Genomic DNA, 23465 nt, shown 5'->3' with positions numbered 1-23465 from the left:
TCATAATCCGACGTAATGTTTGGTCTAACCCTTACAGCTTGGTAATCTTGGAATAATTCATTAAAGGCTATATAAATTTGGCATTGCAATGCCGGAATACACGACTAGTAAGGGATACCGTTGGTCATGAGTTGGAATTGATCATATCCCTTGGTAGACAAGCTGAGATAACTCTTGTCAATCAAATCACGCATATAATCCGCTGCCTCCCTCTCACTCTTGTCCAGAACAAAGCGGTCGCGGAAATTCTTGATGGTTTCTGGCTTGAAACATGGCAACCCGCTGTCCAACATCATCGTCACAATTTGAATGAATTTGTTAGCATGTGGACGCGACGCCAAGAATGCTTTGACACAAAGTGACTCGAACCATTTGTAGGATTGTGTGCCCGTCGGATCGTGGCCATGAGTACCTGGTATATGCAGTGTTCCGGAAGAATTCCCACCAGCAACGTGTTGCACTCCTCCCATGACAGCCACCATCTCTGAAGTAAGTTTGAACGGAGCCCTTTCAAAGCGAACACCTCCAGGTGCTATGTCGAAACAGAATCCAAAGTCAATATGAATGATATGTCCGGCGTCGTCAATCATGATATTGCCGTTGTGCCGGTCTTTGAACTGCAGTAAATATGAAATAACCGAATATGAGGCCATGCTCTTGACAAAATTCGTTCGGGCCTCTTGGAATCTTGTGGACTCTTCTCCGCCATATTTTGAAACGAAATAGTCGTAAAGTCCATTAACAGCTTCACGACCAAGCATGTCTCGAGAGATGGAGTTCGGCAAAACATCAATGACGCCACATCCAGGAGCAGTAGCTGTCACTCGATAAGGAAACACCCAGACATCTAACCCAACTGAGTTGAACACACTCCTAAAAGCGGCTATCAACTGCAGGGCTAGGACATCTTGTCGGCAATCATCGCCGACTTTGAAAATAGCAGATTGCCAGACTTCGTACGTCTCACTTGAGTGCTCTGCCGATGTACTTTTGCTGCCGTTTTGTAATAACTGTTTCTCTCTTGCACCTTTATCGACGGCTCGCTCGACGGGCCTGGTTTTTTGGATTCTGAATGTAGCCATATACGGAGCTTTTGCATGGCTTTGTAAGGGCTTCCCAGACTTTCGATCAATGCCAACAACGACTCCATCAGGGTTACTTGGCAGATAAACTCCGACTTCCACTTTTATCTTGCGTAGTTCCTCCTCAATCTTTTGTTTCTTTTCAGGTTTACTCTTTTTGATAAACGGTCGTAGCTTTCCAGAAACTCCGGTAACCTCGTTAAAGAAGGAAAATTCTCTCTCATAGAAGTCGCGTTCGTCCGTGGAGAAACTTGATATTAATCTTTCCATGAAGCTATCCAACGTAGGCTTGACTGAGTCGGGCTATCTATTGGTTAGCGTCTGTGCGAACTCATTAGAGGGTTCAATGGGATGAATACAATCTGAGAATCTTCGTCTTTATACGCATTTGCCTTCATGTTCCAAATGACTTGGTGGGCGAATAATTGAGAAAGTTTTGCAGTTTCATAAATATATCGCTCAACATAGCCCAAGGCATCGTATCGCAAGGCTTGTACAAGTTGTGGAACAAGATAAAATCTAACATCGATAGAGTGGCTTTCCAGGGCTCGCATGGCATACTGTAGAATGAATGGGTGGTTTCCATATGCCGGTAAAAAGAATGTTAATGCTTCAATAGGTGCGACAGGAGCCCAATATAGGAGATACTGCTTTCACATTAGCTCATGCGTCTGTTTTCTCCACAAAGCGAATGAAGTAAAATTGAAGAAAGTGGATGGAAGACATAATAAAAAGAGTTAGCAAACCTTCAGTTGAAAGGAAATGTCTGACGGTAAAGCAGTGCCTAACATTATCTCAAGGCTCTCAGGTGCATCCAGTGCTTTCTCGGGGAAATTGAGAAGCAGCCAGCGAACTTCATGTTGAACCTTCTGTGAGGGAAATCGGGTCGCTATTTGGATGGCTAGGCTTGGGTTCTCGTTCCAAGCTATTTGTAAGAGTGAACCAACGACCTTCAATTTTATTAGTCTTTAATAATCCCAAGTCTTTGAAAGATGCACTAACCTCAGGTTGACTTTTCCCCCCAAAACCTGTAATGTGATTTTTCCGTTCCTGTTCAAGCGGAAAGAGCCAAACCTTAAGACGCATTCGTTCGTTCTCAATAAGAATTTGCAAAAGCTCCTGTTTACTTCTCAAAGATTTTCGAGGCCCTGTATTAACAGAACCTAGATTTGCGAGACTTTTAAGGGCAAGTTCTAGGTCACCCAAAACTCTATCTTCAGCTTTCATTTGTAGTCGATTCCCACCCAGGGACCATCTATTTACTCAAATTAGCGACTCTCAAGATAGGGACAAACGGTATGTCAACCTACCTGGCAGGGTGCCTGAACCAACTGAGAGCAGCCGACAGAGCCAAATCCTTCAATTTCCATCTGGAGGTGTCGCTTTGTGCTGTCGAAAATCGTATTATCTTCAGTGCTAAAAGTATGATATAGAAGTGAACCTCACGTGCTAGAGGATGACCCCCGGTGTGCTTTAAGCCAAGGAGGGCACTGCTGATCATTCGAGTGAGTATGCGCTGAGAATGGGGGTTGCCTAAACGAATGGCATTAAAGTGACTGTCGAAGAACTGCAGAATACGGAAATGTGGAGACAAGAGATCCTGCGCCTTGTGTTGTTGTCGAAGAAGGGCTGTTTTGTCCGATGGAAGCAGCTCAATGTTGGTAAAAAAAGGGTCGGGGTGCCTGCTTGGTTATTATCTTCGTTTAGAGTCGATATCATGGCAACTTACTCAAAATAAGGATCAAACAACCCTTTTCTTCTTCTTACAGTTCTCTCCCAAGCTTCTACCATCTCTGTCAAGACCCTGGACTCTGCTTCGGGATTTTCGTGAATTACACCCAACCAGATTGAGATGCCAAACTTGATTGACTCCTTAGTGAATATCTGAAATGGTATACCGACTAAGTAATGGATGATTGTTGGTTGGATTTCCATGCCCCTGGAGATAACTGCTGCTGCATTTCGTAGAGACTGACGAGTTTCATCACCAAATACTTCGTCGCCAGTGGAGATACGTCGAGAGAGCCGTTCCAAATCGTCAGCCACTATTCTGACAGGCTGGTGTATATTAGAGTCAATAGCACCATTGGTGACTTGGTGTTCTCGTAAGTCAAGGCTACCAAAATGTATACGGCTCGGCTTACCAAATGTTTGGGCCTTGATTCTCTGGCCATTTGTCAAAGAAACCTCCGAGAACCTGTATTCTTGTCGTGCGGTGTACTGCGCAATGAAATCCGAGGCGAAGTTGATATTTTGTATACCGTATTTGTCAATGGAACCTGGTGTACGGATGGATTAGCAAGGTATTTGACAATTGTAATCACGGGAAACAAACCCAATCGTTGGTCGCCCTGAGGAATCTGAGCAGCCATATCGAGGGCGAATGAGCGTCCTAGCGAAATATCCCCGTAGGTGTCATCATCTACATATTCTGAAAGGTATGTCTAGCATGAGTTAGTAACTATGACTTGGCCTGTGCATAGCGAGTTCATTTCTGGTTACCTGTAAGAGACCCTTCACATCTAGAGGAGAGATATTAATTGCAATCGTGACCCATGTTTTCGCTTGGACATGAAATGCAGCCAAAGTGCGTTTACGCGAATCGTAATTGTCAGATAGTGCGATTTGCACCTTACCCTTTGAAAAGGTGGACTTCCAACCGTATTCATCCAATTCATTTTCGAGGCAGGATGACCACATAATAGTGAGAAGGTCTAGTAGCACAAAAAGAGAATTTCTGTCACATAGAGAGGATGGGGACGCAGTGATGATCTTGCCTGCACAAGATAAAGCAACATCCTGAACCCTACTGATGCGATGGCAACAGTAGAGGAAGATTCCTGAGAGCTGATTTGATAAACATGGAGCTGAAAAGTCTTGATCCTTGCCAGCCAGAGTTATCGACAAGTACGTGCTAATAACCTTATCAGCGACGGCATCCATGCAGGTACCCATTTCTGATGATTTCAGAGAAGGATCCAAGAAGTACAAAAATATCTTATTGCAATGCCCGGATGACGCTCGAAGGCATTCAACTAGTAAACTGGCATTGAGAAAAATGGCCTTTTGGTAGGTGAGGCGCTTGATATCAGACTCACGGTCTGGTAGCTCTTTGACAAGTAGCTTTTTTTGTTCAGCCACTCGTTGAGGCGTCATACCACGCCTGAGAATGACGTTGAGTTCAACATCACTCTCCAAGATCTCAGTGCGATTTTCAGGGACTAGTGTCGGGGAATTTACTGCAATAGCCCGTAGTTCGTCCCGGTACAGTCTCCCCATTTCGGACTTTAGTGTTATACCATGTACCGCAATATTAAACCAGGCGTCACGGAAGAGAGCGGCTGTGTCCTCGTCGTAGTTAGAAGCCTCAGCAGACTGGCCTGCCGCTTCGTTCTGCCACGACAGCAGAATTCCAAGCGGCTTCAAGAACGGTGTAATGTCACCTGGTGATAATGCTACATCCTTTTGTCGACTGTGTTCGTAGTCAGTCGCATCCCCTCTACTGATGATTCTTTCAAGTAAATGTACAAGATAAACCCTGTAGTGAGATGGGCTATGTCTCAAGCAATACGAGAGATAGATCCTCGCATTATGGACTGCATCGATAATAATGCTGTGGCCTCTGAGCATACCCTCCCGATGAAGACGGGCATAAAACTTCAGCAACAGCTGAAATTCCGACTGTCTGCTGGCAAGTGCCAACTTGGCAGTTTCCTGAATGATGTATGCGTCAACAACAATGTTGATCTTGCCGATTTTTTGAAGCAGCATTGATTGGGACAGAGCAGTGATTTTTTCATTCATACGCCCGACAGCTAAGGTTACGATTGCATGGATGACGTTGCGATGGGTCACTACTATTTCCTCCTCACTATTGCCAGGCAGCGAGATCACACTTTCTGTATTGGAGTAATAGGTATCCATGTTGCCACTGTTTTCAACTGTTTCGATAGAAGGCTGAGCTTGTCGTTCAGCACTTACGGCAGCTGGACTCAAAACATTACCCAGTGAGTACAGAGTAGTGATCACAGTATCTTCAGAATCTTGGGACAAGATGTTAAGGATCTTCGCAAGGCAGTTGGCAGCAACCGAAGCTATGGATGCATTCGGGCTACCTTGCACAATGAATCTGAGAAGGGATTGGCTGAGGTTGGAGGCATTTGCGCGGAATAAATTTGCGATACTCGCCGCAATTTTGAGAGTTGCAGTTGCTAGATCAAAACGAGCCATCTGAATTGGGTCGGTAATTGTATCATCAAGCCATGACAGCAACAAATCAATATCAGCCACTTCCTCGTCCAATATTGTACAGTTCAAAAAAGCTATTAGGGCCGATGCCTTCACTGAGAAAGCGAGGTCCTGTTGCCACGGTGAACCTATTTGCAGATAATCTGCACCATCCTGTAAAAGTTGAATTTCATCTCCAATGATACTCGTGAGATGCTTCACAAATGAAACCTCATTGTCTCCGCTATGATTTATTGTCCTTTTAAATTCAGTGGTGTACTTAGTCAAGAACGCGTCGTCATCCATAACGGAAGAGCCCAAAACAGCTGTAGTCGTAAAAGATTTGATAAGATTAATAAGACCCTTTTGTAATAACATAGCACCGAGAGGTCGTCTTTGGGCTGCGTATTTTCGAGAATATCTGCGCCACTCTCGCAGAGAAGAGTCCGCTGTGCTCAAGGTGCGAAGTTTGGAAGAGGCGGTCTCGACAGCAACGAGAAAGTTCTCCGATAGGACCTCTTGTAGCTGCTGAATAATGTCCAGCTTTTCCACGGTAGTCCACAAATGAGTGAATCTGGAAGCGCCTTCCATAAACCCGACCAATGAAACTGTAAGCACTATAATTTCCGCTGAATCATGACGAGTCTCGAACTGAGCAGATCGATCTGGACCAGAGACTGAGGCATCCGCTGCCTGTAGATAGCTATTGAGATACTCCTTAACCGCTGTTTTCGCAGATTCGAAAACAGGTGCGTGATTTGCACTCAGCGATAAAAGGGCCTCCGTCAAACTCCGCGTTAATTCTTCCCATGGAGACGGCTCTATGTCGAGTAGGAAAGGTGAGGGTTGGAACAGTTGACTATGGGACTCTGGTAAATATTCGGAGAGTTGTGAAGCTAGTCGGAGGGCGTGGTCTTGCTGGGAGACGTTTGACGAGCTTTTGGATAAAGCGAGTAGAATTTCGAGCTCTCGGATGGTCTGTAGTTAGCATTAGCCTCCGGTTCGACGGCGAAGTTTGAAGCATGACAAACAGACCATTGGTACTCGCGATACCGGGGGGTGTCCTTTCAGAACTGCGTCCAGCAGACCCTTTGGCCGTAGGCCATTACGCCTACTGTCGCTGGGTGGGCCGCTATCCTGGTCACTGTCGCTCAGACCTGGTCGTAGTGCATTGAAAGCAGCGAGTCGCTCGAATGCGGAGCGCCTGATGTTCGTCGAAGATCTAACACATGCGCTTGTTAGCATTCCCGGAAGGATAGGGTGGACTCTGAAAGACTGACGCATCCATTGTGAGTCGCAGCGAGCATTCAATTTCGAGTTGACTGGAACGCGTTACAGGTTGCAAGTCTTTGCTTGGCTCAGGGGCATTTGTGATGAAGTCTTTTAGCCTTGTGAGGAGGGAAGGGCCACTGATGGCAGTATGATAATATAGGCTCCGTAGATCACCACTAGGGAAGTAAGAAGAAGAGTATGTGAATAGTGATACAAGTGTACTTAACAAAGATAATAAGTAAATTACTTTGGGAAGGTCCGCGGCAGCACATGCCGGCTGTTGGGGCAGCTGCTGAGGAACCGGGGGAGCCAGTCAGAGCGAGCTGGTGGGGGCGCGGAATATACTCAGTACATACTCCCAACACTACTATCCAATATTATTTAATCGCGTTTATTGTACTCTGACATTGATGCTTTGGACGTCTGAGTAATTGACAGGCTGTGGATTTGGCACTGCTGGCGTGCGTCATCATGGGCATCTTGTAGACATTACGGATTGTCTACGTACGCGGCGTATGACTCGTTTCCCTCTGTTTATTTGTTTTCGTTAACAAATATCAGGATCGTGCTGGGAGGTAGATGCATGGATTCCAGATAACCACAGGTTGCCAGCTGCAGGGATACATAAATTATTTGTCTCCTGGAATTTATCGCAGGAGCCAACCATGATGCCATACATGTACATAAGCCTCATCACTCAGCCTCATCGGCCTGGATGCTGCTTTACCCGTCTCGGCCATGCTGTGGGCCCGCCTCCAGGCTCTCTGCCGCTGACCTTATTCACGCCTCTCCCAGCAGCCGCGAGACCTGTTCCCACCGTTTTCTTGCATGTTCAGACGTCTCTGCGGGGAATTGGCAGCCTGTTGTCACTATTGGTCCGCTGTTGCTACTTCCAATTACCAAGCCCATCCGCATCATCTATATTCTCTCCGCCGCGTTGCAGGCAGAAAGGTCTTGGCCTTCTACGCGTGGAGAGTAAGAATGGCGCCTCGGAGTGAAAAAAGCTCCTTGAAGCGTGGCAGAGTACGGATCACTTCTTTTTACCAGCTTTGCGCTATGTACATCCTTTGATGGCCGTCACTAACTTAACTGTCATGGATCGAGCAGGCAAGTCTCGACAACCAAGCACAGGACTCGAAGAAACCGCGACGATCAGAGCGTATTTCCTCGCAGACCACGGCAACCACTGGAAAGACACCCATCAAGAACACGTATCTCCCAACGCCACTGACACACCATGACTCCACTGCTACAGATATCCAAAAGGACCTAACAGCGACACCTGATGTACGCCATACGCCTCTATCCGAGGAGCAATTGCCCGCGTTCTCATCCCCTCCCGGAGACACCCAGGCGCTTTCCCAATTCGTCTATCCTCCTCGTGCGTTCGCTGACGATGTGGAAGATGAGGCTGCCGAAGGTGTCTGGGGTTATTTGATTCCCCTAGATGATAAGTCCGGGGCCTCTCTTGCTCTCAAAAAAAGAAATAACTGTGAGACGAGTCCGTGCATTCAGTCAACTGATACAAAGACGAATACATCGTCGAAAATTTCCAAATCTCAGTCAAAATCACTAAATAGTGGAGAGAACAAAGATTCGCCGGATTTACCTCCTAGCGGGTATCTTATCGGGCGTCATCCAGAATGCGGTAAGCCAGACAGAAACATAGAGTGAAGACGTGACGAAACTGATAATATTAGACCTTGTTCTGAACATCCCCACGATATCCAATCGCCACTGCTTAATTTTCAATGAAATTAGGAATGGGGATGTCGTCGCTGTACTTGAGGACCTCTCTAGTAATGGGACCTTTGTCAACGAAGCTATTCTAGGCCGCAATAAGCACCGAGAGCTCGAGGACGGCGATGAAGTTACCATTATTGACGAGGCTAGATTTGTCTTTCGGTATCCTCGAACGAGAGATACCAATGGCTTTCGGCAGCAGTACCGAATTCTGCAGCAACTCGGAAAAGGCCATTTTGCGACTGTTTATCTCTGCGTAGAACGAGCTACCGGTACAAAATATGCCGTGAAAGTTTTTGAAAGACGTCAGAGCGAGTCTCAAAAATCCCAATCGGACACCCTTCAGCAGGAAATTGCTCTTTTGATGAGTGTCAATCACCCTAATGTCTTGTGTCTCAAAGATACGTTTGATGAACGTGACGGAGCGTATTTAGTCCTTGAGCTTGCCCCTGATGGGGAACTCTTTAATTACATCGTCGCTAACTCGAAGCTATCTGAGAATGACACTCGGAAGGTATTCATTCAGTTGTTCCAAGGGCTAAAGTACCTCGTGAGCATCTCCTTTTCAAACTCGTTTACTAGTCATGACTAATTCAAGGCATCACAGCATGATCGGGGGATTGTACATCGTGACATCAAGCCTGAAAATATTCTTTTGGCGGATAAGAACTTAACTGTAAAGTTGGCTGACTTTGGTCTGGCTAAAATTATTGGTGAAGATTCGTTCACTACTACATTGTAAGTCAATTTTTTTGGTCAAACAATTCTCACAATCTAACGGTATTTAGGTGTGGAACCCCGAGCTGTAAGTATAATTCTAGCTTTAGTACACAGGGTTACTGATCTCAAAAGATGTTGCACCGGAGATTCTAGAAGAATCCCGGCATCGGCGCTACACAAAGGCTGTGGATATCTGGTCCCTGGGCGTCGTTCTCTACATCTGTCTCTGCGGATTTCCACCATTTTCCGACGAGCTTTATACACCGGAATACCCATACAACCTCGCTCAACAGATTAGGATGGCTCGTTTTGATTACCCTTCGCCATATTGGGACTCAGTTGGCGATGTTGCCCTGGACCTTATCGATAGAATGCTTACAGTCAATGTGGAACACCGAATTACGGTTGACGAGTGTTTGGAACATCCCTGGATCACAGGCAACGGTCCAAGCATTACCGATAGCACGGATGGCTTGACTGGTGCAATGAATAACCTGGACTTCTCCAAACGCAAGGTCGAACGGGAACGCACATTGCTCAGCACAATCAATGATGTTCAACTCAGCACGATTGTCCAGGATGACGATTCGCAGGTGAAAATTTTCCGGAAAAATGCGGCCGGAAAACGCGTTCATAACCATGCTGGTCAGAAAAAGGGACACCATGAGCCTTCTCCGTCCGCTAACCGTCCTCCGACTGACTTCATCAACATGGGCGGTCGCGGAGATCCCGTTTTGTTCGAGGAGGACCCAGATAGTCGATATCCACGTGACAAGCGGTAAAATATACATATTCGGATTGTCTGTTAGTTTGTAGGACTGGTGCGTGTTTATCGGGCGTCTCTCTTGGTGCTTGAACATAGTGGAGCAAGGGATTACTGCTGTATATATATTGACATCTTGGCGGATGCATGAAGTCAGGATTATAATACAGGCCTCGTCTAGTACATGTATTTTATTTGGGAGGGCGTTCAGGGAAACTCGAGGTGTGTTCGCTGGAAAAGTTGGCGTGTCAATACGGTCATGTTTTGACCTCGTTGTCATGCGATGACTATCAATTAGTTTACTAGATATCATTGAAGGATAAAATACTACTTTATGGGAAACCGTGGAAATAATTCAAAGCAGTTTTCTATTTACAGAAAGGATCTCGGGAACTATATTTCTCTGTCGAGCATGCTAAGTTACTATCTAGTTACAGCATGTGAATGATAGTGGCCAAGTGTGTGGCGTGACACGGTTAGATCGGCCACCCGCACATTTAGTATTAGCAATAGCCACGCATTCTCTGGCTGAGACTCGCATTTATGCCTAGGCTATCAGGCACCACACGCCTCCATGGCAGTTCCTACATCACCTAGGCCCGAATGGGACTAGCCACCGTCGAGCCCCTGGGCAGAGGAGCCAGTAATATATATTAATTAAGCTGCATTATTTTCTTCGCCAAATGTTAATGCTGCGATGAACGTGATTTCCCGCTTCTTTCGTACGGCACCTCGATCTTCGGTGCTTCCTGCTTGACATCCCCTATACCCACTGACAGTCGCTCGATTCTGCTCCTTCGGTCAGCCTGAGATTATCTCACTCTATGAGGCCCCGCCAGTCATCGTGCTAATTCGATCGCTTTTTCACCTGTGTTTCATTCTCTGGTAATTTCCCACAATGGGTTTATTCGCCGCCATTATCGACAGAATCTGCAAGCAATGCTCAACGCAGTCAATCTACGTGGTCGTTGGGTTGGCCTTGTTGACCTTGATCGCGCTGTCGGTAGTCACAAATGTCTTGGTTCAGTTGCTGTTCAAAAACCCAAATGAGCCCCCCGTTGTGTTTCATTGGTTCCCTTTCATTGGCAGCACCATCAGCTATGGCATGGACCCTTACAAATTCTTCTTCAATGCTCGGAAAAAGGTGCGCACCTGTACTACTTGTGAGGCGTGGTTTGTTCTATGAGCTGACTTAAATACACCTAGTATGGCGATATCTTCACCTTCGTTTTGCTGGGAAAGAAGACAACCGTGTTTCTGGGAACAAAAGGTAACGACTTCATATTGAATGCGAAGCTACGCGATGTATGCGCTGAGGAAGTATACTCACCTTTGACTACACCGGTCTTCGGCAAACATGTTGTCTACGACTGTCCTAATGCCAAGCTTATGGAGCAAAAGAAGGTAGGAAGCATTCTTGATCCTGTCAACGGCACCATACTAACGTGAAATAGTTTGTCAAATTCGGACTGACCGCGGATGCCCTCCGATCCTATGTTCAACTCATCACCAAGGAAGTTGATGACTTCGTCGCATCATCGAGCGCCCTCCAAAGTCAACAGGCTACCCTCGATGTTTGCAAAACCATGGCAGAAATTACCATTTATACCGCTTCCCGTTCTCTCCAAGGAAAGGAAGTGCGAGACAAATTCGATTCAACATTTGCAGAATTGTACCACGACCTTGACATGGGATTCGCCCCTATCAATTTCATGCTCCCTTGGGCGCCTCTTCCACATAACCGCAAGCGCGACCATGCCCAGAAGAGAATGGCCGAGACATACATGGAAATAATCAAGGCACGTCGTCAGGCCGGAGGTCAAAAAGACTCTGAAGACATGGTATGGAATTTGATGTCATGTGTTTACAAGGATGGCACACAAGTTCCGGATATTGAAGTCGCTCATATGATGATCGCTCTCCTAATGGCTGGTCAGCACTCGTCGTCCTCTACCATCTCGTGGATTATCCTTCGCCTAGCTTCGCGGCCAGATATCACCGAGGAATTGTACCAAGAACAGATTAGAGTCCTTGGATCCGACCTCCCTCCGCTTAGTCATGAAAATTTGCAGAAATTGGAGCTGCAGGCAAATGTGATTAAAGAAACATTGCGTTTACATGCTCCTATCCATTCCATCATTCGCGCTGTGAAGAACCCAATGCCCGTGGAAGGAACCCCCTACACCATCCCTACGTCTCACAATGTTCTGTCGTCACCTGGCGTTACTGCCCGATCAGCTGAACATTTTACCAATCCTCTAGAATGGGAACCTCATCGCTGGGATGATATAAAAAATACCACAGAAGACGATGAACAAGTTGATTATGGCTATGGCTTGATCAGCAAGGGTGCTGGGAGCCCTTACTTGCCCTTTGGTGCTGGACGTCATCGCTGCATCGGTGAGCAGTTTGCGTACGTTCAACTAGGAGCCATCACTGCGGCATTGGTCAGGAAGTTCAAGTTTCAAAATCTAGCCGGCGTCAAAGGCGTTCCTGACACTGACTATTCCGTAAGTATTCTACCCGCAGGCTTTTTTTTTTAACCTGACTTCCAACTTCAACTGTACTCTGATTAACTTTGACAAACAGTCCCTGTTCTCAAAGCCGTGGGCGAATTCGATCATTCAATATGAGAGACGAGACAAGTCTGCCAAGGCGTAAATTTTCGGGGCTTTGAAAAAAGAACAAAAAAAAGGGATCATGTCACTTGTTATCGCCTTGTGTAGAGAGAGATAGAGGTGTTATCGATGAGTTTCTACCTACATTTCTTACGAATAATAACTAAGTAATTTTCTTCGAGGGAGCGTTATTTGGATTAGGACTGTCTTCGACCCGTTGATTCTTGTATATTATTTAATATTGTGTCATTGCTTACCGTTATGAATCCTACAAGTCGCTGTCAATAGAGACTAATATATTAAAAATATACGCAAGTTTAGCTTTTATATACAGATCTCTGGGACCGTTGCTACAAGAATTTGAGTAACTTCATAATGATTGCCTTTGCAATAACTACAGTGTATTAGTTGAATTCAAGCACCATGTTTACGCAAGTTGCAGGTTTGAAATGTAAGGGTCATAGTATGATAGTGTACAAATATTCACAATGTGTATCAAGTACTAGCTAAGCGCCTCTCTGCACTTCTCTTCTTTGCTCGTACTTCGGCGCGACGACGTTCACCACCATCGACTTTCTGCCCCCGTTTATCTTCCCACATACCCTCTGTAGCTTTGATTAATGCTGCTGATCCATTGGTGCCTTTAATTACTTGAAGATATGGGCCTTTCAGCATAGATCCTCGGTGGATTTTCATGTGCGCAAATTTCTGGATAACACTAGATCCTTTGTGCTCGTAATGTTCTACATCTGGCGGCAAATTGACAATGAGCTTTCGCATTCCTGGGGTTAAGGTAGCGGATGCGATAGGTTGAGTATCTTGGTTCGTTGAGTTTGTAGGCACTTCGACTACCCGGAGTTGAGCGACACCATTGACAACCGTGTCTAGATCACCGCCGGGGCCGTATATTCCATTCTTGAACTTCTCGCGTTGCCGAAGAAGGTATCGTCTTTGTCGTGCGGGTTCAATACCGAGGTCTCGTAATTCAGAGGACGTGAGGGAGAACAGACTTTCCCAGGATGAGAATTTGCTCGCGTGCTTGGACATATCACGACCGATCAACGATAAAAAAGTCTCAACATCGGGGACAAATGGAGTGGGCGAAGGAGCGCTAAAATGAGTATTTCGCTGGTGGAAGCATCGAACACATCTCCAGCTAGGCGTGAGGGCTCCAAGCATCTTGGAAGGCATCACGCCCAGGCGCGGCCTTGGAGTTAACATTCCGAATACTGGAACACTAAATAAAACAAGATTAGGAACAGTTCGGTGGCATCAAAAGAAGGTAGAATCATAATTACCGGTACAAATATGTAAATGCGGAAGAGAAATGCAATTTTCTTTCAATTGCTCCTTTTTTCTGTCTGTCCAGATAACACGCATAGACAGGAAGCAGCGGAAGTTTTACGGGCGTGCCAAACGCTCCTGCTGGATTAACTTTAGTCCGTGCCTTCTCCCGACAATCACAACTCCAAGCTCACGGCCATCAATAAATTCATGCGTTCTGACGTACTATTTTATACTCCACCGACGAGTCCTTTTTCAAAGCTAACATGCGAGTCACGTAAAAAGGCGAAATTTCCCCTTTTCGTTTTTACCCCTCGATTTAGTACATTTGCGGTGCCAGGGTTCGTACAAAGTCTAGACACCAAAGGAATCCCTACATCATGGCAGTATCCCCTATGGTTTCTCAGCCTGTTTCTGATGGCTCAATCATAGACGGTTCAGTGTCTAAAACCAAGGGCCTTGTCGCAAAAAACGCATCGGAACTTACAGGACAGCTAAATGAAGGCGTGAGACGGAAATACGTTAAAGGTAGGTTGACCCTCCGTACGCCCTTCTTAAATACTAACCCCTAGATTCATAGATAGGAAACTGGGTGAAGGTACATATGCTGTCGTGTATCTCGGACATCTGCGGCTGGAGCCTCAGTCTCTCGTGGCAATCAAAAAAATCAAAGTCAATGCAGAATATCGAGACGGCTTGTCGATGGATGCTATTCGTGAAGTCAAATATTTACAAGAATTATCTCATCCCAATGTTATTGCTTTGCACGATGTTTTCTCCTCTAAAGATCGAAACCTAAATCTTGTCCTCGAGTACCTGCCACTCGGAGACCTTGAGATGTTGATCAAAGATGAGAATATTCAGTACGGTTTGGCTGATATTAAAGCGTGGATGGGTATGCTCGTAAGGGGCGTCTGGTTCTGCCATGAGAATTTTGTGATACATCGCGATATCAAGCCGAACAACTTGCTGATCGCTTCAGATGGAGAAGTGAAGCTTGCTGACTTTGGTCTGGCTCGTTCATTCGCAGACCCTTATTTAAATATGACACATCAGGTCATCACACGCTGGTATAGACCGCCGGAACTCTTGTTCGGTGCCCGACAATACTCTGCCGTGGTGGATGTTTGGTCTATAGGCATGGTATTTGCAGAGTTATTGCTTCGTGTACCTTTCGTTGCTGGAAATAGCGACATGGATCAAATCGCAAAGATAAGCGAAGCATTCGGTACCCCGACCGAGGAGAACTGGCCCGGAGTAACGAGCTTACCTAACTATGTGCCGCCGGGAGATCGGGTCAATCCCCTCCAAGGACGAGAATTCTTTCTCCGTCAATTTCCAACGGCGGGACCAGTTGGAGGTGATCTTTTGATGTCTATGACCACTCTCGACCCGCGCAAGCGAAATTCGACGCGCAAGATATTAGAGCACAGCTGGTGGAGAAGTGATCCCAAACCAACCCCAAAGGAGGCTCTTCCAAAGAAATCGGGGGGCTCTAAGAAAATGGGCAATGATCTCTCGCGTCGGGCGGGTCAGGATGACGACGACCGGTTCAAGAATGCTGCCCGACAACTGGACTTCGGTGCCGTTCGATGATTCTTGCCATGCAATAATTTGGGCTTATAACATGACAGGAATTGTCCCCATGACGAAAGTGAACAGATGCTGAAAACAGGCGGTATAAGACCTGCACGCGGCATATAAGTATGAAGTTCGATTGCTATTGGGTTCTTGCGCTCATGGTCGATTTGGTACCATGAAAATCCGAGATGGGCGAAACTTTGAGTCTAGCGAGCCAGTCTCGCAGTGCACAAGAGCAAAGTAGCCAAGGTATCTGTTGTGATACAAACCACATAATTTTCAGTGCGCTTGCGACTACACAAGCTCATTGAGGCATGTGACGCGAACGCAATGCATCAGTAAGATAACTAGTTCCCGACGAAGTTTGCGTCAGTGTCGATTTCAAGAGAGCAATTAGTTCAATTGCACACTTGGGTTTATAGGTAGACATGTCTCGTTTAGCTCTGTGAGTATCAAGGAATAGTGGAATTATTATGATGATGATGATGATGATGATTATGGAGCTGGTAACCGATTTAATATATGTAAATAACGTTTTGATCGGTCTTAAGCATTAGTCTCCTCCTAGTTGTATAAGGGCCATTGGCCAGCCATGAAGCGAACTGCTGCTCTCTGGCCTTTCGAGCTGGAGGAAAATGAATGGAGAATGTGTTGTGATCACCACGGGCCCCATCCGCCGAACTCCTGTTGTGTCCCTGACCGTGGTTGGCCACATCCGTAAAAGCCCTGGATCTAAGTGGGGCACCTCGAACTTAAGTTAAAAAGAAAGGCTTCCTATTGGCCAGTTCCAAAAAAAGGGCACGATTCTAATGCCAGTCTTGGTGCTCAGCGGAAAAATATTATTATACTATTCCTGTATTTACCTATCAATACTATGATATTGTATGCGGACACGTCCTCCAGCTTGTCTCGTGTTCTCGTCATTTGTCTCTTCTCTTGCTCAATTTATTATATAATGGTAGATAATCACTACACTACGTGTTTTTATATTATTGTTATCATCATTATTATTATATTATTTCTTGGTACTCCCATCATCCGCACTAAGCAGCGCTTGAAAGTCCCGGCGGCCAATGAGGATGATTGAATGCCTAAATCCAAAGACCAGGAGCCCCGCACCTACGGTAAGCCCCCTGGCCTGTGAGTTGTGTGCCTTGCGGGAAAGAACGCTACAACACGCCTGACTCGGGATAGACAGGCTAATTTCCCCCTTATGAGCTTCCCTGCGAACCCCAGAACAACGACCTCTTTCGGCTTCACGACGCATGTTCCTGAGTCGCCGGAATCTGATTTTCTATTCTCTTTTTCTACAGTGTACAAAAGATTGGTCTAACTGCTCACGATTCATACCCATTGTTCGACGCGTCTACCATCCTCACGATAAGAGATCTTGAATTCGTTATTCTTGTGTTATCACAATCCCTTCCACTCGACCCTTCGTCATCCCTGCTCTCTAGAGCTCGAGAGGCTTCGAAAGGTCAGTCTTATCGTGGCAAGTGAATAATTGCTATAAAAGTCTCTTCATCCACGAGGTTCAGGGTGGGATTGCAAGCTCCCGGTAATGTCAGTCTTCCTCTGCATACAAATCGACCTAGCACCTGTTTCTTCTCATAACTTATCCTCAACTCAAATCGGATGGATACTCTTTGCCTGATACTTAATCAACAACTATTATTTCCCTCGCCTATTCAAAAAGTCTGACGAGGTTTTCTATTAGGTGCACTTGATTTTTGAAGGTCCTGTGTTCTCCAATCGTTGGTGGTTCGATTCAGCATAACCTCTATGGCATACCTGCATTGTTTCTAAGTGTCACAAACCTCTGAGCATATAATAAACAGCCTTTGCAATTTATTCAAATCGTCGTCATGGCTTCCCCATCCGCATTACCTCAGCCATCTCGCCAAACAACTAGCACACCGACAGGAAGCATAGCCTCGCTTTCTTCAACAACGAGGCTAAAGCCTTCGCGGCGGGTTCCAGATGTCCAAAGAGTTTCATCTTCATCGCCTTCAAAGCTCCGCTCCCCAACGCGTCCTTCGTTGGGTGGAAATGCTCAATCTAACTCTTCGTCCAGTATATCTACTTTGCGATCCACTTCAGGTGTATTCACATCGAATGGCCCCGATCGAAGTCTCCGAAGAACGGTCAGCATTGCTTCTTTTCCTCAGCCGCCCAAAGCAAGCTCGAGGCTTTCAACAGCGTCAGTTTCCAGTTCCACCTCGCAAGTAACGTCGAATATGCGGGGTTCCCCCGATCTGGTAAAGTCTGCTACTGGGACAGCGAGAAAGCAATCCAGACTTAGCACTGCTACTACAAGTAGCAACCGCGGATCCAAGGCTTCATCTTTACACAATAACAGCAATGACGGCAAGTCGGTCCCGAATTTGGCGGGCATCAAAGATTATGAAGGACAAATCAGCCTTTCTTCACCACCACAGAGTAGAAGTTCGTCAGCTCAAGGATCATATTCAACTAGCGCAACAACGTTTGATGAAAATGAAGATGCGGAGCATCGAGGATCGGATACAAAAGACTCTGCAATTAGCGGAAAGAAAGGCATTCGCTCAAAAGAAGTGAAGGGCAACGTTATCGTCAGCGTGCGAGTTCGTCCCGATAATGGTGCTCAAGAGGGTTCTCGCGCTGATGGCGAATGGATGGTAGATGGCCGAAGGTCTTTAATTGGTTTCAAAGGAAAGGAGAATTACGATTACTTTTATGGTAAGAATTTCACGCAACGGCCTACTTCAACCTCAAAATTCTAACTTGGCTATTACAGACAATGTTTTTGCTGCACATGATAATAACTCTAAAGTTTACGACTCCTCGGCCAAACGACTCGTTCGCAGGGTAATGGAAGGGTATCACGGAACTGTCTTTGCCTACGGTATGACTGGCACTGGTAAGACGTTTTCCATGCAAGGTACAGCTTCATCGCCTGGAGTGATTCCCTTGGCAATTACCGATATATTCTCTTATATTCGAGAGACACCCCATCGAGAGTTTCTTCTTCGTGTCAGCTATTTGGAAATCTATAATGAGAAGATACACGATCTACTCTCGGCTTCTACTGCGAATGGCCCAGGTGCACCGGCGCAAGAAGAGATCAAGCTTCGAGAAGATAGTAAGCGGGGCGTTTATGCAACACCTTTGAAAGAAGAAATTGTGCAAAGTCCAACCCAGCTTCTTCGTGTTATTGCAAGAGGCGATCATGCGAGAAGGACCGGTAGCACTCAATTCAACGCACGGAGTTCGCGAAGTCATGCCGTCGTACAGATTGTTGTGGAGAGTCGTGAGCGAGCCCCTGGTGGCAACTCATCTCAAGACAAGCGACTGGCCTTTGTTCCTGGAGGTGTGAGAGTTTCGACACTGAGTCTGATCGATTTGGCCGGTTCTGAGCGTGCGGCTGAAAACAAGGAAAGACGTACAGAAGGAGCTCACATTAATAAGAGCCTTCTTACCTTAGGAACTGTCATCGCAAGGTTGTCTGAAAGCAAAGAGAAAATAGCGAACTCTACAGACAAGGAAAGCAAGCATCTGCCATACCGCGATAGCAAGTTGACAAGACTACTGCAACCAGCACTATCAGGAAACTCTCTCGTTAGCATTCTCTGCACTATTCAGATTGGGTCCTCTGGAAGTGCGGCTCCTGCCAACACACACACGAATGAGACCTTGAATACCCTCAAATTCGCTGCCAGGGCAAAGAATAACATTGTCAGCCATGCCAAGCGAGCAGAGGAGGCATTTGGGGGGGGAATGGTGATGCTGGAAGTAGAGTTCTATTGGAACGCTATCGCGTGGAGATCCAGTCCTTGCGTGCCCAGTTGGAAAATCAGAGTAAAACGCAGGTGGAAAATGAATCGAAGGTTGAAGAGGAAAGAATAGAAAAAGAAGCGGACGCTCGTCACGAAGAGCAGATGCTTGAAATGCAACTCGCCCGAACTGCGCTCAAGGAACGGATTGAGCATCTTAATCGTCTCATTCTTTCATCAAAATCCACGGGTGTTAATAGCAACGGCGCAACAGCGGCTCTGGACAGATTGTCTAGACTTTCTGGGACCCTGGAGTCAGGCACACGCTCGCTTCGTTCGTCGGCCAGTCAATCTACTCTAGGTGCCAATTCTCTACGTAGAACAGTGTCACAACTTTCTCTGAATAGCGGAGACCAATCCAGCGGATATCACGCTCAACGCTCATCGCTTTTACCGGAAGATGACGATGATACTATTGGGGAGTACGGCGATGGAAATGCGAGCCTCCAGATGCAAGTCACAGCTTTACAAGCTGACCTTGTGGATAAAAATCGGTATATATCCACTTTGGAGCGGCGATTGCTCCAGGCACGACGTTCCAGCCATTCAAGGATGTCTATGGGCATATCGCAACTCAAAAATGGTGAAGATGCCGATGTAATAACGCTACTACGCGAGAAAGATATGGAAATCACCGAGTTGCGCATTCAGCTTGATGACAAAGATCGTATGCTCACTGCTCTTCGTTCTGCAGCTCGTCAACGCGACATTGCACAGATGCCATTAGACGCCTCTGTCTCAGATAAGCAACCGGGTAATCGAAACAGTGAAGGTAATAGCAGTTCACCTGCTAGCGCACCTGCTGGCGATTCTAGCAGTCTGGTTAACCCAATATCTCCAGCATCAGAAAAAGAGAAAGACGCCAAGAGAAAAAGCACCGACGAGGTGTCGCGTATGCTGGATGAAATGATTCAAGATCGAGTCGAAAATGGCCACTTAGTCAAGAGTTCTCGAGGCAGCATACGAATCTTGAGTGGAACAACAAATCAACGTGAGTCGATAGGAACTGTACCAGCACTGTCAGGTACTGTTGACTCAAGGGGCTCGATTACCGAGTCTTCCAAGGCTGATGCCTGAAGACCATTTTCTACATTGTTAGCTTAAGCTAGCAGAGTTTTGTGATTGTTTACAGCGCTGCTTCATTATTATACCCAACCTCATAAGCAATGCTGCGTCTCTAACAGTGAGTTTCATGTCGACCACGCATCCGTCCACGCAACCAGGATCAGGCGATTCACGGCGTCTGGCATCAATAGAAATCCCTCCATACGAAGTGCACAACTTTTCAGATTGTATGAACGATTATTTTTCTTGGATGTCTTTCCATATGCCACTGATTTTCGTCGCTGTTGCGACCCTTCTTCCCTTCTGTTCTTTTTTCAGCCTTTGTATTTCCTTGCTTTGTGTCTACGAGTGTGGGTTCATACTCGTCCTGGCATCTAATCGGCTGGCTATCTGATACCCCAGGCTTGTTGTCAATTTGTATGTTGTTCCTCATGAATGCAGCGGTTCGCCCCTTCTTTTAACAGCGGCCCGGCACGTAACTAATGATGAATTAATTTTCATTCTCGGTAATGTCTCTACCTTTGCATCAGGCTATATTTACCAGCATAGTTGCGTACTCCTGCGTACAGGATTGATAAATATTAAGTCCGTAATATCCATACTGGTAGTAAATAGTGAGGCTATAATTAGAACATATCAGCGGCCCGTTCCCGGCGGGTTAAGGCACTGTAATCTCCTCACTCTGGTTGGCTCGCCGTGAGAACACCAGTGTCACACCTTGCACGCCCCTTGTTTCACCTGTCTCGCCATTCGCGGCGCACCATCCATCTTGATTCAATCCGCCGCCGCTATAGCCACGCAAGGTCCCGCGCCAATACCGCCAATCAGACCAAGTGTATGCCCATCGACCCAACGCTCGCCCTCTCCTGTCGCCTCATACCGGGCAGTAAACAAAGATGCTCGATCCAGCTCCTTGAAACCCGCCCCCCTTAGGTGGTAGATCTATGGATTGCAACACCAGCTGGCCCTTGCCTGACCCATTCTCAGCATTATAACAATGGTCTGACATGCCTGCTCTGGTTACATTCAATTGTAACTGACTTTTGAGGTGGCTGCATTCCGGCGTCAGCAAAGCCTTATTAACTTTCTTGGGGAAGGCCGTCGATACCTGCGAGGATATGGAGGCCTTCAGCATTTCGTGAAGTAAAGCTAAACACTTGTCACACATCGTGTGCACCCATCTGCGAATTCAATCGCGAGCATACTCGAACATATTGTATGAATTACAACCAAGAGGGTCTATCCTCGGCTGTATTCCACAGTCGTTGTGTTCGGTGCAAGGGCTTGTCATCGCGATACGAGTATTCCAATCTTCGCCTTGACTGATCAGCTTTCAGCTCATCTCCTTGCCACCTTCCTTCCCCATCGCTATTTTCATAACAAGCCTGTTCGAGCGATTGGGAGGCAAGGATAATGTATACAATCGACTAACACTAACGAGTCAACTATCGGCTTTTCTCATGCAACAAGACTGCCGTTGTTATCAGGTTCAAGATGATCATTTCACATCGTCATAATTTACCAACCATGTCTCTTCGAAGAGTCCATACAACAACTACACCGCGACTCACCCCAAAAGGCAATAACTTGCTTGTTCCTCCGCTCGTCGATTCACCCCTGCCATCACCGGTTCTTCCGTCGATTGTCCCTAGCCACGGGAAAAGACCTCCAGGTTCTGGAAAACGCAAAGTGATTCGCCTCTTATTCTGGGGCTTAGCAACTCTCTCTTTCGTGAAAATTTTCCTCCTCCTTGACTTCGGGGTTATTTTAAACTTTACGCATCAGTGGCTCGCAGATAATCAGGCTTATCGACCATCTGATTTGCTTCCAGATATTCCTTCCCCTATAAAACTGAAGAACTCGAAAGGCCGTCAGAAATGGACTATTTCCATTCCAACTGACATGAAACTTCCTTTGTCACCTCCGCAAATATCAGATCTTTGCTCCCGTTGCATTACAATTTCTGGGCAGCTTTCAAGCGGCAAATCACATCCCTTCGATCACTCGCGTCCAGATAAAAATTTTGTTGATATAAATGAAGCTGAACTCAATGGTTTCATCCCCCCTCAGAAGCCATTAGCTATCGGCGACAATCAAATCCCTATTTGTGAGACTAGCCTTACTTTTGCAATGCAATCTGAAGACGCCGGGCTCGGGAAAACTTTGATGGATTTATGGATGAGTTACGGGCTTGCACGAAAACAAGGTCGTAGCTTCTTTATCGATGATACGGATTGGGCTTATGGGAAATTTTCTTCATTCTTCAAACCACCTCCACGACCCGCCTGTCGCCTACCACCACCATCACAAAGAGTCCCATGTCCTCTTCAGGCACGACACCTGATTGTTTCATCTGCAAATTCTAATTGGATTTTTGGTGAAAACTTCAAGGAACATTTTCAGAGTTCTCGTTCAACTGCTGCAGAGCAGCAGAAGGCAATTTTTGATATGGCTCGCAATGGATATGAAGCTCTCTTCCACCTAACCGGTGATGACGCAAAATTTCTTGAACAACGAGTTCGCGAATTGAATAGAGATATTCGTTATAAAGGTGGACTAGAGATCGGTCTTCACGTTCGTCGGGGTGATCTTCATCCACTGGAAACTCAATATAGAGACTCTTATATACCCCTCGATAAGTATGTGAACAGGGCCGAGGCACTATTCGAAACTCACTTGTCACAAGCGGCCGGTGATAAAGCATTGCAACAATCCATGCAATCATATTCTCGGATTATCTTGGCTTCGGACGATCCAGACATATATACAACCTCTGAACTAAAGGGCGCAGAGAAGGCTCAAAGCTATATCTCTTTAGCAAGTAAGTCGGTTTTAGATTCCGTGAGGGAAACAGAAGATCATTCCTTCGGCGAGAACATAGGCTGGGAGGGTGGCTTTTTCAAAGATTTGTTCTGGTCGGTTGGAATAAGCAACTCCTACTCGCCCAAAGATAGCCCATTACCATCAAACAAGGAGTCAAGTGATCTAAGAATGGATAATGGGCTGGAAGCCCTACTTGAAAAGGTCCGGTTCCAACCTTCAAAAGAGATCCTTGGTTTGAGAGAGTTAATTGGTCGAGCCTATCTGCTTGATTTGGCTGTGCTTGGCCAAAGTGACCGGGTGATATGTGGAATAGGCAGTACATCTTGCCGTCTGCTGGCTGTGATGATGGGTTGGGAGCGGGCCGTCATTGAAAAAGCCTGGCAAAATGTAGATGGAATCTGGGACTGGACATATAGAATTACTACTTAACAAGGGGCAGTCCAATTACGGAGATATCCTCAAAATACTTAAAACA

At 46.3% G+C, this 23465-nt stretch overlaps 7 protein-coding genes across 7 annotated transcripts; 5 read left to right on the top strand and 2 right to left on the bottom strand.

Annotated features, from left to right (window-relative positions):
• Positions 1 to 104: 104 nt before the first annotated feature.
• BGW36DRAFT_293582 (putative phosphatidylinositol 4-kinase) lies at positions 105 to 6554 on the bottom strand (the record flags this gene model as incomplete). The annotated part of the gene is made up of 10 exons (XM_046211011.1): positions 105 to 1385; positions 1442 to 1729; positions 1829 to 2032; positions 2085 to 2337; positions 2393 to 2764; positions 2812 to 3175; positions 3227 to 3361; positions 3418 to 3526; positions 3585 to 6287; positions 6345 to 6554. 10 exons carry the CDS (start codon positions 6552 to 6554, stop codon positions 105 to 107), a joined length of 5919 nt encoding a protein of 1972 aa, XP_046072725.1.
• Positions 6555 to 7207: 653 nt separating this feature from the next.
• BGW36DRAFT_375737 (putative cell-cycle checkpoint protein kinase) lies at positions 7208 to 10188 on the top strand. Its single transcript, XM_046215802.1, has 6 exons — positions 7208 to 7604; positions 7689 to 8229; positions 8282 to 8874; positions 8932 to 9062; positions 9113 to 9129; positions 9177 to 10188. The coding sequence occupies exons 1-6, from the start codon at positions 7410 to 7412 to the stop codon at positions 9824 to 9826; spliced, it is 2127 nt and encodes a 708-aa protein (XP_046072724.1). The 5' UTR covers positions 7208 to 7409; the 3' UTR covers positions 9827 to 10188.
• Positions 10189 to 10492: 304 nt separating this feature from the next.
• BGW36DRAFT_375733 (14-alpha sterol demethylase Cyp51B) lies at positions 10493 to 12769 on the top strand. The gene is made up of 4 exons (XM_046215801.1): positions 10493 to 10951; positions 11014 to 11211; positions 11262 to 12317; positions 12397 to 12769. Exons 1-4 carry the CDS (start codon positions 10706 to 10708, stop codon positions 12466 to 12468), a joined length of 1572 nt encoding a protein of 523 aa, XP_046072723.1. The 5' UTR covers positions 10493 to 10705; the 3' UTR covers positions 12469 to 12769.
• Positions 12770 to 12926: 157 nt separating this feature from the next.
• Positions 12927 to 13532, bottom strand: BGW36DRAFT_260924 (IGR protein motif-domain-containing protein; the record flags this gene model as incomplete). The annotated part of the gene is made up of 1 exon (XM_046210069.1): positions 12927 to 13532. A coding segment is annotated over one exon (606 nt), but the record flags the coding sequence as incomplete, so codon positions are not given.
• Positions 13533 to 13541: 9 nt separating this feature from the next.
• Positions 13542 to 15305, top strand: BGW36DRAFT_396081 (serine/threonine-protein kinase KIN28; the record flags this gene model as incomplete). Its single annotated transcript, XM_046218121.1, has 2 exons — positions 13542 to 13587; positions 14290 to 15305. The coding sequence occupies 2 exons, from the start codon at positions 13542 to 13544 to the stop codon at positions 15303 to 15305; spliced, it is 1062 nt and encodes a 353-aa protein (XP_046072721.1).
• A 1850-nt stretch (positions 15306 to 17155) lies between these two features.
• On the top strand, positions 17156 to 20179 carry BGW36DRAFT_357797 (kinesin motor domain-containing protein; the record flags this gene model as incomplete). Its single annotated transcript, XM_046213907.1, has 3 exons — positions 17156 to 18008; positions 18067 to 19049; positions 19094 to 20179. 3 exons carry the CDS (start codon positions 17156 to 17158, stop codon positions 20177 to 20179), a joined length of 2922 nt encoding a protein of 973 aa, XP_046072720.1.
• A 1515-nt stretch (positions 20180 to 21694) lies between these two features.
• On the top strand, positions 21695 to 23419 carry BGW36DRAFT_294444 (uncharacterized protein; the record flags this gene model as incomplete). Its single annotated transcript, XM_046211104.1, has 2 exons — positions 21695 to 22175; positions 22248 to 23419. 2 exons carry the CDS (start codon positions 21695 to 21697, stop codon positions 23417 to 23419), a joined length of 1653 nt encoding a protein of 550 aa, XP_046072719.1.
• Positions 23420 to 23465: the final 46 nt, after the last annotated feature.

Source organism: Talaromyces proteolyticus (assembly GCF_021365285.1).
Source record: "Talaromyces proteolyticus strain PMI_201 chromosome Unknown BGW36scaffold_5, whole genome shotgun sequence".
Taxonomy (NCBI): Eukaryota; Fungi; Ascomycota; class Eurotiomycetes; order Eurotiales; family Trichocomaceae; genus Talaromyces; species Talaromyces proteolyticus.
This window is presented reverse-complemented; position numbering and strand designations above follow the sequence as displayed.